This window comes from Halichoerus grypus, chromosome X (genome assembly GCF_964656455.1).
Source record: "Halichoerus grypus chromosome X, mHalGry1.hap1.1, whole genome shotgun sequence".
NCBI classification, from domain to species: Eukaryota; Metazoa; Chordata; class Mammalia; order Carnivora; family Phocidae; genus Halichoerus; species Halichoerus grypus.
This window is the reverse complement of record NC_135727.1, coordinates 70,329,339-70,344,875: the sequence shown is the minus strand read 5'-3', so window position 1 is coordinate 70,344,875 and position 15,537 is coordinate 70,329,339. Positions and strand designations below refer to the sequence as shown.

At 39.7% G+C, this 15,537-nt stretch overlaps 1 protein-coding gene across 6 annotated transcripts in view; it reads left to right on the top strand.

The window, feature by feature from the left end:
* Positions 1-15,537, top strand: part of TAF1 (TATA-box binding protein associated factor 1) — a 74,556-nt gene that overhangs the window by 33,864 nt on the left and 25,155 nt on the right. For all 6 annotated transcript variants that reach the window (XM_078064230.1, XM_078064228.1, XM_078064227.1 and 3 more), the window contains 4 exons: positions 1,389-1,456; positions 3,241-3,363; positions 4,107-4,199; positions 4,283-4,367. In XM_078064230.1, the coding sequence (XP_077920356.1) occupies positions 1,389-1,456; positions 3,241-3,363; positions 4,107-4,199; positions 4,283-4,367 (369 nt within the window). The remainder of the gene's footprint in view (positions 1-1,388; positions 1,457-3,240; positions 3,364-4,106; positions 4,200-4,282; positions 4,368-15,537) is intronic.

The following is a 15,537-nucleotide window of genomic DNA, read 5'->3' as shown; positions in this document are numbered from 1 at the left end:
CATTTCCTGTTTCTCCTCCACACATACCTGTATTGCAGTTGTACCAAACTGCTTGTGGTTCTTGTGAAATGTGGTGCCTCACGTTTCTGTTTATTTCCTTACTTTTGTATCTTTGTATACTTTTTCTTCCCTCTGGAATGTCTTTCTACCCTATTGTCTACCTGATGGACCTCTACTCTTCATTAATGACACTACTCAAATGTCACAGCAAGCCTTCCCTACCTCCCAGTATGCAGATTTAATTGTTGTAAAAACAGCTTACAACATGTTTTATATGCAGCCCTACCATATTTCCTAGCAACCAGTGTATCCCTCTATTTGCACTATACTCAGTTTTTTAAAACTTCATTATGGAACTTGTTAGGTATGTACAGAAGTAGAGAGAATAAACCTCAGCACACCTATTCATCTAGTTCAACAATTACCCTCATGGCCGATTCTTTGCTTATTGTTTAGTTGGTATTTCCAGACATCATATCATTTTATCCACTAAATACTTCAAGCACTCATATTCTGTCTTGGGAATGATTTATTTTCATGTCATTTTCTTTGACCCAAGAGCTAAGGTAGGAATTATGTCTTATTTTCTCCTTATTCATCATTGAACACATCGCAGACCATCATTAATCATCCGTTGAATGAATAAACAATGCTGAATTAATTGATTAGTTGAGAATAGAGTTGAGGTTTGGGGCCTGGGGAACAGTTATATGAATGGATAGACAGAGGAAGATAGTCAAGCAAAGGATACTGAAAGGAAATAGAATACTGTCTAGATGAAAATGTTTTAACTATCCCTATAATGAGCTAAAATCAGGGCAGCCGTAAGTGGGGACTGTAGGAAATAGTTCGAGGATTTTCTGAAGCTCCCATTATGGATTTCAAGGAAACTAAATAGTCTGAGATGGGATGGAGAGTCTTTTATGACAAAGGCTTTGGATTAGCCATATGTTGGGAGGACATCACAAACCATGAGTTGTGTAAAGAAAAATTGCAATCACAAATTTTATATGCTAGGTATGGCGAGATTATAAATCATGCCTTCATCTCCTCAGCCATCCTTAAACAAATTGTCATTCCCCATCCATGGTATTATTATTTTCAAGGTATTAAAGGCAGGAGTATCAATAGTAGTACTGTGGGATATATATAAATAAGGAAGAGACTTAAAATTAGTTTTTTCATCCATCCTGTATATCTGCCATGTTGTTTGTTAGCACTGAAAAATGGAGATAAGACTGGTATATCTGTCTAATCTAGCAGCTAGGCTGGTGTCTGGCACATATTAGGTGTTTAAGTAAATGTATTAAAAGTCTAGAAGAGGTATTGGCAGCTCTCGTCTCCCATTTTTAATGGTCTCATCTCTTATTGTTCCTCTATAAATTTAGGTCCAAAGCACTCATTGACCCAGATCTCTCAATCCATGCTGGATCTCTGTGATGAAAAACTCAAAGAGGTAAGATATTTAAAATGAGAGAAAGGCAGGGGCAACTGGCTGGCTCAGTCAGAAGAGTAGGCAACTCTTGATCCCGGGGTCATGAGTTTGAGCCCCATGTTCGGTGTAGAGATTACTTAAATAAATAAACATTTAAAAATGAATAAATAAAATGAGAAAAAGGCATGGAATTTGAGGGGAGCTGGTAGCAGGGTTGAGGAAGGAGGGACCGTAACAGAAAGAAGAGTAGAGAAATGTAGGAGTAGCAGATCTTTAGTGTGTTAGAGACTGGAAGGGACCTTTGAAATCTCATAATCCAATTCCTTCTTTTATAGGTGGAAAAACTGAGATCCGTAGAAGAAAATTACTTGCCCTGGGAATCATGGTTATTAAGGAGTGTGGCTAGGATTGAAATCTAGAACCCACATAACTTTAGAAAGGGCCAAGGAAAGTGAATTTCCAAGAAGTCAGCTAGAGCTAAGAGACTGTGTTTTGGCAGAGAGGAATTTTAATTTTTAAAAGATTGACTTTGGAGAGGGAGTGGGGAGAGGGGCAGAGGGAGAGGGAGAGAGAGAATCTTAAGCCCAGCACGGAGCCTGACATGGGGCTGGATCTCACAACCCTGAGATCATGACCTGAGCTGAAATCAAGAGTTGGACGCTTAACCGACCAACTGAGCCACCCAGGCGCCCCTGAAAGATTTTCTATATTTCATTTTCTTTTTTTTTAAGATTTTATTTATTCATTTATTTCGGGGGGGGGAGGAGCAGAGGGAAAGGGACAAGCAGACTCTGTGCCAAGCATGGAGCCTGACATTGGGCTCGATCTCAGGACCCTGAGATCGTGACCTGAGCCAAAATCAAGAGTCAGATGCTTAACAGACTGAGCCACCCAGGCACCCCTATATTCCATTTTCTTACCAAAAAAATGGCACCTTACAAACTTACAAAAAATGGAAGTATGATGATGATGTTAATATTAAAGTAGACATTTCATAAAAGAGGATAATCAGATGGCTGATAAACATGGAAAGATTCCTCAACTTGATCATTGGGGAAATGCAAATTTAAACCATGTTGAGGTACTACTACATGCCCACCAGAAAGGCTAAAATCTAAAAAGACTAAAAAATAATTTAAAAAACTGGTAGTACTAAGTATTTGTGAGGATGTGGAGCAATTGGAACACAAACTTATTCCTAGTATAGTCTGAAACGAATTTTTTTTAAAGATTTATTTATTTGACAGAGAGAGTACAAGTAGGGGGAGTGGCAGGGAGAGGGAGAAGCAGACTCCCCGCTGAGCAGGGAGCCCGATGCAGGGCTCGATCCCAGGACCCTGGGATCATGACCTGAGCTGAAGGCAGGTGCTTAACCAACTGAGCTACCCAGGCGCCCCGAAACAAATTTATTGGGTTAGATTCGCTTATGTAAAAGTCACTAATCAACAATATGTTGTGTTTTCAGCAATAGTTTACAGCAAAAACCGTGTAATATTAAAACTAACTTGGTAGAGATGTTTTTGTTGTAGGAGCTAGGTTATCAATTCCCAGGATGTGTATTTTTGGTGATCTACAAGAATAGAAGATAGAATACCTAAAGGAGTGGTTGGTACATCCCTTTCGATTCTTTAACGAGAATATCATTTCTCTTATTTAGACTTTTGCCTAGAACTGAAGTTGAGAATTCAAAGTTAGGCTTTTTTGGGCAAGGGCAGTAGACAACTGAACCGTAAATTATCCATAAGTTTCTGCAGTGTTACACCTCAGGGAAACCTCTGTTTTTCCATTGCTTTGTTTCGTATCAGAAAGAAGATAAATTGGCTCGTTTAGAAAAAGCTATCAACCCCTTGCTGGATGATGATGACCAAGTAGCATTTTCTTTCATTCTGGACAACATTGTCACCCAAAAAATGATGGCAGTTCCAGATGTAAGTAGTCTCTGTGCTAAATATTGTGAAGATAGTATAGGGGAAGGGAAAGGACAGTAAGATGTGCGTGTGTATGTATGCTGGGGAGTCTGGAGGGTAGTGTTTGTAAATTCAAACTGGTATATAATTTAAAAAACTGATCTTTTTGCCATAAGAGTGTTTGATCATTAAAATCAGAGGCCAGGAACCTGTGGATATAGAGCGATTTCTTTGTTCCTGTTGTTGAAAGCTCCTGAATAGCCCTAGAAAGAAATTAGGATGCCACCTAATGGGAGGCTTTGGATTGAGAGGTGCTTCTTGATAGGTGGCAGTTTATTTAATTATCCGGTGTTTGTTGTCTTTTTGATTTTTTTTTTTTTTTTTTTTTGTCTTTTATGTTATGGCAGGGCTACCAAGTTGACTGTATGTATCATGTTTTGGTAGTGATTCTCCCTTAGGAATGCTGAACTGAATTTCCTTTTGTGTTGTAGGCATATGTTATATATGTGTTAATGCTATAAAACTTCTGGATGGGACTGGGGAATAAGAAGTTTTAATTGTGAGTATAGAGCAGGGTTTTTTCCTTAAAGGAATCCATGAACCTCTTAAGTTATAGACAAAATCTTGTGTGATTATGTGTCTCTGGGAAAGGGGGTTCATAGCTTTTGTTGGAACCTTAGGAATATTTGTGACCCAATGAAGGTTGAGAATCTCCAGTATAAAGAATGGTTTCCATTTAATTTCTCATGTTTTCTGTTTTCTAGTCTTGGCCATTTCATCACCCAGTTAATAAGAAGTTTGTTCCAGATTATTACAAAGTGATTGTCAGTCCAATGGATTTAGAGACTATACGTAAGGTGAGTGATTTGATCTAAAATGTCTTTTTGGAAGCCAGTAAATTTGTACATGTATCTGAGTCCCCTGGTTCTTTTAATCACAGAATATCTCCAAGCACAAGTACCAGAGTCGGGAGAGCTTTCTAGATGATGTCAACCTTATTCTGGCCAACAGTGTTAAGTATAATGGTGGGTATTTCTCCTTTTTTTTTTCCTTTCCATCATTCTATTCATCCAGTTTTAGTTAGCATTATTAAAATTTAATTGCATGAAGTAGCTTTGAACAGTACTCTGCCTTTTTTTTTTTTAAGCGGGCACATATTTTAGTGTGTTTTGTAAAGTTTGCTAATAACTTTTAATGATGAAAAAGCAATGTACATTAATTTTTTTATACTTTAGAAAGCACAGAAAAATGAGAAGAGAATAAAAATCAAATGGATATTACTTTGGGCTTTGAGCCATCACTGCTTTCCGTGAGATGTGAAAATTCACCTGTGCTCCAGGCCCTTAGATGGAGCTTAAGGAAATGTGTGACTATAGACCATAGTGAGCTTCCTCAGAGCATGGAGTTTTGGCCGGTACATGAACCAATAATATACGCCAAGCTAGTTACTTAACTTCTGTGCTAACTACTTAATGTGTTGGTCGGAAAGACATAGTCACTCTGCCCACGTAATTCACAATCCAATTGATGGGGAGAGGCTGTTAGAATACAGCTTGACAAGGGCGTATTAGAAGGATGTACAAAGTGCACTAGAGGAGAAAAAGGAGCACCTTCACCTAAAGGTTAGGGAAGGCTTCACAAATAAGCTAATAAAGATCAGTTTTGAATGACTCACTTGTTAACTAAACATTGATTGAGCACCTAATATATGCTGGCTCTGATAGATGCTACAAATATAAAATCAACTTAGATATGATTCCTGCCCCCAGATTGGTTGTAGTTTATTTAGGAAAACAGAAAAGAAAATTTACAGAAATTGAATACTATGCTAGATGTATGCACAGAGTGCCAGAGGGACACAGAGACAGGCTATTTAAATCAGAGTGAAATTAGAGGAAACTTTCTGGAAGAGAGTTATCTTAAGCTGAGTTCTAAAGGATCAGGGGAGTTTGCTAGGCAAAGAACGTGGAGGAGAAAACGTTCTAGGCGGAGAAGAGCGAGTGGTATGTAAAGATACAGAGGCCTGAAATGACATTAAAGGCTTGAGAAACAAGTTGTTGGGGTTGCAGTTACGTGTACATCTTGGTGAATGACTGGTTATATGTAAAAGTCTCTAGGAGTCAAATCCTAGAGACCCTTGTGTGTGCCCTGGGTCATATTTAAGAGATTCTACTTTCTCCTAAGTGGAAAGACATTGAGGAATTAAGCAGTGAAATGGTGATCTCATATAATTCCTTAAGCAGAACAGAAGAGGGAGCTAAGGGCATTTGAGAGAATTGCCTAACATACTGAGGTCTCAACTAAAAAATCCACATGGTTGTATGACTTTTCTGCAGCAGTATTCAGCAGCCCGACTAGTGTGGCTGTACATTTGCTAGATAGAAGGGACAGAGAATTTGGAGGGAGGAGGTGAAGGAAGGGACAGCCAGAAAGACAGATGAGGAAATGGACAATCGAGAAGAGAATGTTTAATGCCACGGAGGAATGAAAGAACAGGGCAAGTTCAGAGAACGATACTTGACTAGAACTTTGTATATATCATTAAGGGAAGGTGGTAGGAGATGAGCCTTCCATTTTTCTTTCATCTGAGTTGGTTTAAAAGAATCTGCTTTCTCCCTTGTGCTCTTCTTATTGCTCATCGGAAATTAGAGAGTGGAGATGCCCTTTGTCAGGTCAGTTATCTCTCCATTATTGTCTCCTGAAAACACTTAAAGCTGATTAGCCAGAATTCTGGTAAAGGAAATGTTGAGAGGCTCACAGATGTCTAAAAATGATTTTAACAAGTTAATAAAGCAAGAGTGTTACAGAAAGCCCGCTTGGCCTTGGTGATGGCTGGCTTAAGATATAAGGCAGGTTTAAAAGGAGCTAATATAAGGCAATAAGAAAAACCCAGAAGATGCTAAGTGAAAAATGAGCAAAGGGCAGACAGGCAAATCACAGAAGGCCAAAATTAAATAGCTAATGAACATGAATAAATATTCAGTTGCACCCAGTAATGAAAGACATGCAAATTGAAACAAAGAGGTACCTTATTTCCCACCCATTAGACGAACTCAATTTTTTAATTTTTTTAAATTTTTTTATTTTTTTAAGATTTTATTTATTTATTTGACAGACACAGCGAGAGAGGGAACACAAGCAGGGGGAGTGGGAGAAGGAGAAGCAGGCTTCCTGCCGAGCAGGGAGCCTGATGTGGGACTCGATCCCAGGACCCTGGGATCATGACCTGAGCTGAAGGCAGATGCTTAATGACTGAGCCACCCAGGCGCCCCTCAATTTTTTTTTTAATGGAAGTATTCAATGCTCATGCTCTCACATTGCTGTGGGCAGTATAAACTTCTAAGACATTTCTGGAAACCTCTTTGGCACCCTTGGGAGACTTAAAATAGTTAAGTGAACAGACTTTATTTTTTTTTTAAAGATTTTATGTATTTATTTGATAGAGCGAGAGAGCACAAGCAGGGGGAACAGTAGAGGGAGAGGGAGAAGCAGGCTCCCCACTGAGCAGGGAGCCCGATGCGGGGCTCGATCCCAGGACCCTGGGATCATGACCTGAGCCGAAGGCAGACGCTTAACCATCTGAGCCACCCAGGCACCCCTAAGTGAACAGACTTTATAATCAAGTAGGCTTGAATTTGAATATTGGCCCCACCACTTAATAGCAGTGTGACTTTGGGCAGGTAACTTAGCCTTTGCTTTCCCGTCTGTAAAATGGGAATAATAATAGGACCCTCCTCATAGGGCTGTTGTGAGGATTAAGTAAAATAGTGCACACTAAGTGTTTAATATATGTGCATGGTATATACAACATGGTAGAATAATCTGCCCTAATCAGAGATGTAGACAAAGATATTCATGATAATGTAATTTATATTAATGAGAAATAACCTGAATGGTTAATGTAGAGGGAATGGTTATTGTGCCATCTGTATGATGGATTATTATATAAAGATCGAGCACTTTCTTAAAAAAAATTAATGACAAAAGTATTCACAATGTTAAGTGAGAAAAGCAGAACACAAAACTTAATTCATCTCAGTTAACACATTTTAAAAAAAGACGTGTATGCATAGAAAAAACTGGAAAGAAACACATCAATGTGATAACAAAATAGTGGTTATTTCTGAGATGTAGGGTTAGGGTTTTCTTTGTTTTCATCTTTTGTGTGTTTTCCAAGTTTCCTGCTAGTATGAGAGGCAGGAAGCTCTTCCTAGAGGTTTTTGAATTTTCAAGGATGGTGATTATAGTAGCTAATTCTATATTCAGTACCTTCATTGCCAAGCCGAGTAGTAAAGTAGAGAAGGGTGGGGAAGAAGTTCCAGGCAGAGAGCACAAACAGAAAAGTAGGTGAGAGTGCCTTGGATTGGGAAGTGCAAATAGTTGGTTTGGCTAGGGTGAAGAGTGGGGGCTACTTTTGGTGGTAAGAGATGAGTTTTTCAAGGTACCTAGGGTAGATCTCAAAAGGCCTACTATGTCACACTAAGCCTTTAAAAGGAAAGAGGATCATATCAGGTATTTTGGTAAGGTCATTCTGGAAGCTATGGATAGATCGGAGGGGAATTAGATATAGAGACCAATAGAGAAACTGTTGACAGTAGTCTAAGTTAAAAATACTGAGGGCTTGGGGCGCCTGGGTGGCTCAGTTGGTTAAGCGTCTGCCTTCGGCTCAGGATCCTGTGATCTAGCCCCGCGTCGGGCTCCCTGCTCACTGGGGAGTCTGCATCTCCCTCTCCCTCTGCCCCTCCTCTCCGCTTGTGCCCTTCTCTCTCAAATGAATAAGTAAAATCTTTAAAAAAAATACTGAGGGCTTGAGCCACGGTTAAGTAGCAGTAAGAATGGAAAGATGGGGACAGATTGTAGAGATACTGTGGAGGTAGAATTGATATTTTCATAAGTGGTTGGAAGTTGGTGTTGGGTCGAGGGTGGGGACAATTCAAGATGATGCAAAGCACTCATGCTCTTGGGTGAAAACGTAAATGGGTATAAACTTTCTAAAGGACTGTAAATGTTCATTACTTTTGATCAGTTTCACCTCTGCGGAATACTCCACATACGTGTGTAAAGGCATGTGTACAAATATACATGTTTATAATTGCAACGTCATACAGTTGACCCTTGAACAACATGGGTTTGAACTGTGCAGGTCCATTTATACACAGATTTTTTACAGTAGAGTACGGTAAATGTATTTTTTCTTCCTTAACTTTAATAGCATTTTCTTTCCTCTACAGTATATAATACATATAATATCCAAAATATGTGTTAATTGACTATTAATGTTATCAGCAAGGCTTCTGGTCAACAGAGTAGGATCTTTATTGGTAGTTAAATCTTTGGGGAATCAGAAGTTATACGTGGATTTTTGATTGCACAGGGTGTTGGTGCCCCTAACCCCTGTGTTCAAGAGTCAACTGTAATTGCAAAAACATGGGAGCACTTTGAATATCCAACAATAGGAAACTAAATAAATTATGGTACCTATATATGATGGAGTACTACTTAGCTGTCGAAATGATAATTAGGTAACAAATAAGGTATATTTGTATATGCTGATATGAAAATATTCAAGATGTATTGTTGAAAAATAGATTACTCGACAGTATGTACAGAAGGGGTTGCAAACTCAGATCTTATAAAGACCAGATAGGTATGAGTGAAATGGGCACAATAGGGACTGATGAACTGGAGAGCACATACCCATCTAAAGGAATCAGTCACTATTTAGCTCATTTGTTGCCATAGAATAGAATTACTAAAAGGAGAGATGGAGGATAATTTTCACTTTGTACTTGTTTGTGCTTGTTTGAATTTTTTTAATTGAGCACACAATACTTTCATAATTTAAAAAAATTCCACTTTCGGAAGGATGGATAAATCAGATGACCTCCAGAATTTTGACTTGGGTAACTGGTGGCGCCATTGACTAATACAGGAAATAGAGGAGGAGTGGTTTTGGAGAAAAAGTGGTCAGGTTCAGTTTGGGCTGTGTTGTATTGAGCCAAGTGAAGACTTAGTAGATAGTTGGCTATATACATGTTCTAAGCTCAGAAGAGAAGTCATTACTGTAAATATGGATATTTTTTCAGATCATCAGCATATAAAAGTAGAAGTAGATGAGCTCAAATAGGGACTAGGGGTATATTCCTTGAACCCCCGATGCTGTATGTAAAATATGGTTGTATATTTTTCCAGGTAGAAAGACCATAGTTTTATCAGATTACTAAAGTTGTATGTAACCCAAAAAAGTTAAGACCCATTGTTTAGTTGAGAGAGAATGTAGGAGGAGAATAGACTTGACAAATTCCAACATTTAAGGGATCAGGTGGAGAATACTGAGGAGTGGCCAGAATGAAAGACGGAAAAACTGAAGAGAATTAAGACCTGGAAACCAAGAGAAGAGGAAGGTAGCCAACAGGTCAAGTGCTACATAGAAAACGAGAGAGAATGGTTGTTAGAAGAGCTGTTGCAGTGAGGTGGTTAGAATCGAAAGCTGGATTGCAGGGGCGCCTGGGTGGCTCAGTCAGTGAAGTGTCCGACTCTTGATTTTGGTTCAGGTCATGATCTCAGGGTCATGGGATCAAGTCCCACATCGGGCTCCGCACTCAGTGCGGAGTCTGCTTGTCCCTCTCCCTCTGCTCCTCCCCCTGCTCACACTCTCTTCTCTCTCTCTCTCTCTCTCTCTCTCTCACATAAATAAATAAATAAATAAATAAATAAATAAAATCTTCAAAAACCAGACTGCAGAGGATATGAATGAATGGAAAGTGAAGAAGTAGAAACTGAAATTTGTCTGTGAAGGGAAGGAGGAAAACTGTAATCAACATATGGAAAGGGATGAAGGCATTTGGACAGGGGACCTTTTTATAGGTGAAAGAAGAGAAAATTAAGGTTATGAGGTGAGGTCCTTATGGAAGGTGGGAAGATAGGCGCTGAGAAAGTTTCTGCCCGGTAGCCTCTTATTTTCTCTCCAAAGTAGGAAATAGGGTCTTCTGCTGACAGTGGGTAGGGTGGTGGGAGAAGGAATTTGAAGAGAAATGCTGATAAGGGTTTGAATTATCTGTTGTAAGAAGTTTGAAAAGTAGCTGACCAGGGACATTTCAGAACTGTTGAGAAGCCTTTGAGGGTCCAGCTGATGTTGGAGACCATTCATTTTTTTAGCACCATCAATTGGCACAGTTGTTTAATTGTGAGGGAACTAAGAAAGCAGATGATAGAATTGATTCAGGATTGGGATCTTGTTTTCTGGGTGTGTTGGAAAGATTGGAAATTGAAGGTGTCAGCAAGGGAAAAAAAAAAGGTTGAAGTTTGAGCTTCTTAAATTTGTCACCAAAGAACCCTTTATAGCAGAGGATTGTAACTACATAGTCTCTGGTTTGGGGGATATCCCAAAGCAGCTCTACAAAGGCTTGAAATTTCTTGGCAATTTGTGTGTGTGTTTTTTTTAAGATTTATTTGTCAGAGAGAGGAAGAGCGCACATAAGCAGGGGGAGCAGCAGGCAGAGGGAGAAGCAGGCTCCCCACTGAGCAAGGAGCCCGATGTGGGACTTGATCCCAGGATGCTGGGATCATGACCTGAGACAAAGGCAGATGCTTAACCAACTGAGCCACCCAGGCATCCCTGGCAATTCGTGGTTTTTTTTTTGTTTTTTTTTTTTAAGATTTTATTTATGTAAGAGAGAGAGAGCATGAGAGGTGGGAGGGTCAGAGGGAGAAGCAGACTCCCTGCTGAGCAGGGAGCCTGATGTGGAACTCGATCCTGGGACCCCAGGATCATGACCTGAGCAGAAGGCAGTCGCTTAACCAACTGAGCCACCCAGGCGCCTGTAATTCATGTTTTATCTTTAAAAGTTAATCAGAGTTTGCATTTGACTTATCTTTGCTTTCACACACTTCACATTTCTTACCAAGTTATTTTCATTTTTAAAAAAGATTTTATTTATTGAGAGAGGGAGACAGAGCATGAGCTGGGGGAGAGGCGGAGGGAGAGGCACAAGCAGACTCCCCGCTCAGTGGGGAGCCCGACATGGGGCTTGATCCCAGGACCCTGAGATCATGACCTGAGCCAAAATCAAGAGTCGGATGCTTAATTGACTGAGCCACCCAGGTGCCCCCAAATTATTTTATATCATCCCCCAACCTCCATCTTCAAATACAATTGCTAATTGAAGGGAGATGTACCACACTATATATACATTACCTTACTTTTTAAAGCATGGGAGCTGATGAGGGACGAAACAAAAGCCAAGGGAGGCTTGATAGATTGGGAAATAGGAATTAATGGGCTTATAGGCTTGTAAATTTTCTTGAGGTCAGAGGGAATGAAAAAACTGGACAGGATACAAGGCTGTGATTAGGAAGTAGGATATATGGGGTGCCTGGGTGGCTCAGTTGTTAAGCATCTGCCTTCGGCTCAGGTCATGATCCCAGGATCCTGGGATCGAGCCCCGCATCGGGCTCCCTGCTCCACGGGAAGCCTGCTTCTCCCTCTCCCACTCCCCCTGCTTGTGTTCCCTCTCTTGCTGTCTCTCTCTTTCTCTCTGTCAAAATTAAATAAAATCTTGAAAAAAAAAAAGTAGGATATTGGAATTGAAACTTTCAGAAGTGAATTTGTTTTCAGTTAAGGACAGCATTCTGGATACAGCCTTGGATATGTTTGGCTAGAGTGGAGCTGCAAACCGTGGGCATGAAATTAGCAAGGATTTTGGATGGGTAGTACAGGTGAACATTAGAGTAACCCACCATGATGGGGAGGGATTTGGAGCAAGAGGGGAGACTCTGCCACGTGGATAGGTCCTTGGTGAATGTGAGTAGGTGTGTGATGGTGAGTAAGAGATGAAGAGCAGCGATCTCAAACTCAGGCGGCTTGCAGGGGCCAGGCAAGTAATGTAAATGAGTGAGGTGGGCCAGGTGTGGATTGTAGTAAATTAGAAGAGTATATACTCCATCTAAAGAGTCCTATACTTCATTTGATTGTTGTCCGGAGGAAATGAGTATAGTGTTGCTGGGTAGTCTTAATTTCTCAAGAGAAGCGGATAATGTGGATTTTTGTGTGTGACATTTCCCAATTTTTACATATTTGCAAATAACTTGAAATTTCTAAAAAATTCTGTGGGCCAATCAAAAACCTCTATCTGCAGGCTAAGTCTGGCTCCAAGGCAGCTGGTTTTCAACCTCTGGCACAGTAGAGAACAAGTCTCAAAATAGGGGAGATTTTTTTTCCCCAAGGGAGAGTAAATAATGATTTGGTAGCAGCAGTGGACAGCCTAGAAGGCTGACTTTTTCTCCTCTTAAACAAGTTGATGAGAGTATAAGAAACTTCTGACTAGGGCCGTAAGGGTTCGTAGTGTCCTATGATACAAAATGTGACATCTTTTGTACTAAAAAGGCATCAATCATGGAGTTGAAGGCCACATATGAGATGTTTCCTACTATGAGGTACCCATATACATAATAATACTTTTAAAATTTTGTTGATTTGGTCAGATTTGAACATGCCTCTGTTTTTAAATCATAGTAGTAGGGTCCAGAACAGTGTATCTAGTTAATATCGACTCTTGCCATTCTGATCCTTCACACATAGTATCACACTACATATAAGCATATTTCTGTATTATTTTATATAACTCCATCAAGTTACCCTGTATTATCACGTGTGTGTATGTGTATAGTATGTAGCCAGAATGCTAGCACTGAGGCTAGGCTCATTAGGCAGCAAGTGGAAGATAAGGAACACTCCATATACAAGTGCGCCTGGAAGGGTGCAGGACATGTCAGAGGACTGTCTTGTACTTAAGTGGTGGTGATGGGCTGCACACTCAAGAGTTGAACCCCTTATGCCTTCTAGCTACCGCATAGGTACCGAATCAATCTCAGAGCCTCTCTTTATGTTCACGTAGCATTTGAAAAGAGCATTAATAATCAGGGAAACCCAAAGCTTGGGATTGGAGCTATTTGCAGTAGTCTCAGAAGGCACATAACCTCTCATGTCTATAAAACAAGAGAGGCGTATAGATCAAGAAATCCCTTCTGAAAAACACAACCCAAACTTTTTGTCAGTCTTTACAAAACCATAAGGTCATAAGTTGTTGATAGAGGTAAGTTAGTACTTAATGTTTGGTTAAATTTGAAGTGAACTGTATCGTCTGTACCAGTAGGTGATGCCAAACTATTCATAATATTTCTTTTCCCAGAGAATTTCCTAGCAAGTTCCTCCTCTAGGCTCTACAAACCAAAAATTAACTCTGATGAGAAGCCATCTTCAGGGTAGGCCTAGGAGAGGTAGATCATGTGTCATTAAACCTGAGAGCCTGAACTTAAAGAATGCACAGTGGGACCCGACGATCGAGAGCAGATATAAAATAACTTTACAAAAAGAACAAAACAAAACACCCCAAAAAACTCCTGGGAGGGTTTTTTTTTTTTTTTTCCCCACTTTCGTTTGAGTAACTCTCAACCCTGTGTGAGCTCTGATAGTTGTTCTGCTTCTAGGACCCCTTGTGGAATCTCATTCTAAACATGTGCAGTTTAGTATTCAGCCAGAGACTCAAGGGAGCCTCTGCAGATCTTCAGTTATCTTTCTGTGGAGCTCCCTCCCCTCCAGTTCTCCCCTGCAGTTTCCAGCTCTCTTCGCCTCCGATTCCAGGATTTGTCTCTGTGGCTTTGTGGGACTGTGGTGCCTTGCTTGGGTTCAGTAGAAAGCTAAGGCCAATTGTAGAGCCCTCCTCCTTCATTTCCCTTCTCTCGGGGATCATAGTCCCACACTTCCTGTTGGTCAGTGTTTGAAAACAGCTGTTTCATAGCAGGCCGGTGGCAGTTACTCCATCCAGAAGGTCTCTTAATTTTATTTGTGGTGTTTTCTGACACAGAGAAACTTACTTTGTGAAGTGAAGTATAGTTACCATACAGTGTTATATGAGTTTCAGGTGTAAAATAGGATTCAAACAGTGCTCTCATCAGGACAAGTGCACTCCTTAATCCCCATCACCTACTCCACCCATGCCCAAACCCACCTCTCCTCTGGCAACCACCAGTTTGCTCTCTGTATTTAAGAGTCTGGGTTTTTTGTTTGTCTCTCTTTTTCTTTGTTCTTTTGTTTCTTAAGTTCTACATCTGAGTGAAATCATATGGTGTTTGTCTTTCTCTGACTGGCTTGTTTCACTTAGCATTATACTCTCTAGCTCCATCCATGCCATTGCAAATGGCAAGTTTTCATTCTTTTTTTATGGCTAAATAATATTCATCTGTGTGTGTGTGTGTGTGTGTGTGTCACATCTTTTTTATCCATTCATCTATGGATGGATACTTGGGCTGCTTCCATATCTTGGCTATTCTAAACAATGCTGCAATAAACATAGGGCTGCATATATCTTTTCAAATTCATGTTTTCATTTTCTTTGGGTCAGCAGACACATGAAAAGACATTACTGACCATCAGGGAAATGCAAATCAAAGCCACAATGAAGCATCGCCTTACACCTGTCAGAATATCTAAAATCAAAAACATAAACAACAAGTGTTGGTGAGGATGTGGAGGAAAAGGAACCTTTGTGCACTCTTGGTTGGTGGGAATGCAAATTGGTGTAGGCATTGTGGAAACAGTATGGAGCTTCCTCAACAAATAAAAATAGGAATACCATATGATCCAGTAATGCTGCTACTGGGTATGTACCCAGAGAAAATGAGAAACCTCATTTTTATGTAGTTATATTTATCAATCTTTTCCTTTATGATTTGTCTTTGGTATAATTGTTTAAAAGATCTCCCCTACCTCTAAGATATCCAGCTATGTTCTCTTCTAATACCTTTCATATTTTAAATATTTGAATGTTTATCGATTTTAAAAATAGATTTCTATGGTATAAGGTAAATATCTAACCTTTTTCCTCTTCCAAATGAGTAGCCAAAGTGTTCCAAGTTCTATTTATGGAATAATCTATCCTTTCCTACTAAATGAAATTATACCTTTATCATGTATTAAATTCTTATATATTCCTGAACCTATTTGGGGGTTTTCTATTCTCTTTTATTTATCTGTTTGTCTAATCTGCACTATTATCACCAGATAGTATCACTGCGATCATCACTCAGACTTTTTAATTTTAAATTCTTTGGCTTGCTTTGCTCAATTATTAAATAAACTCTGAGATCATTTTTGTTAGATTCTAACTTGTCCCCAAATAAATAGTATTGAAATCT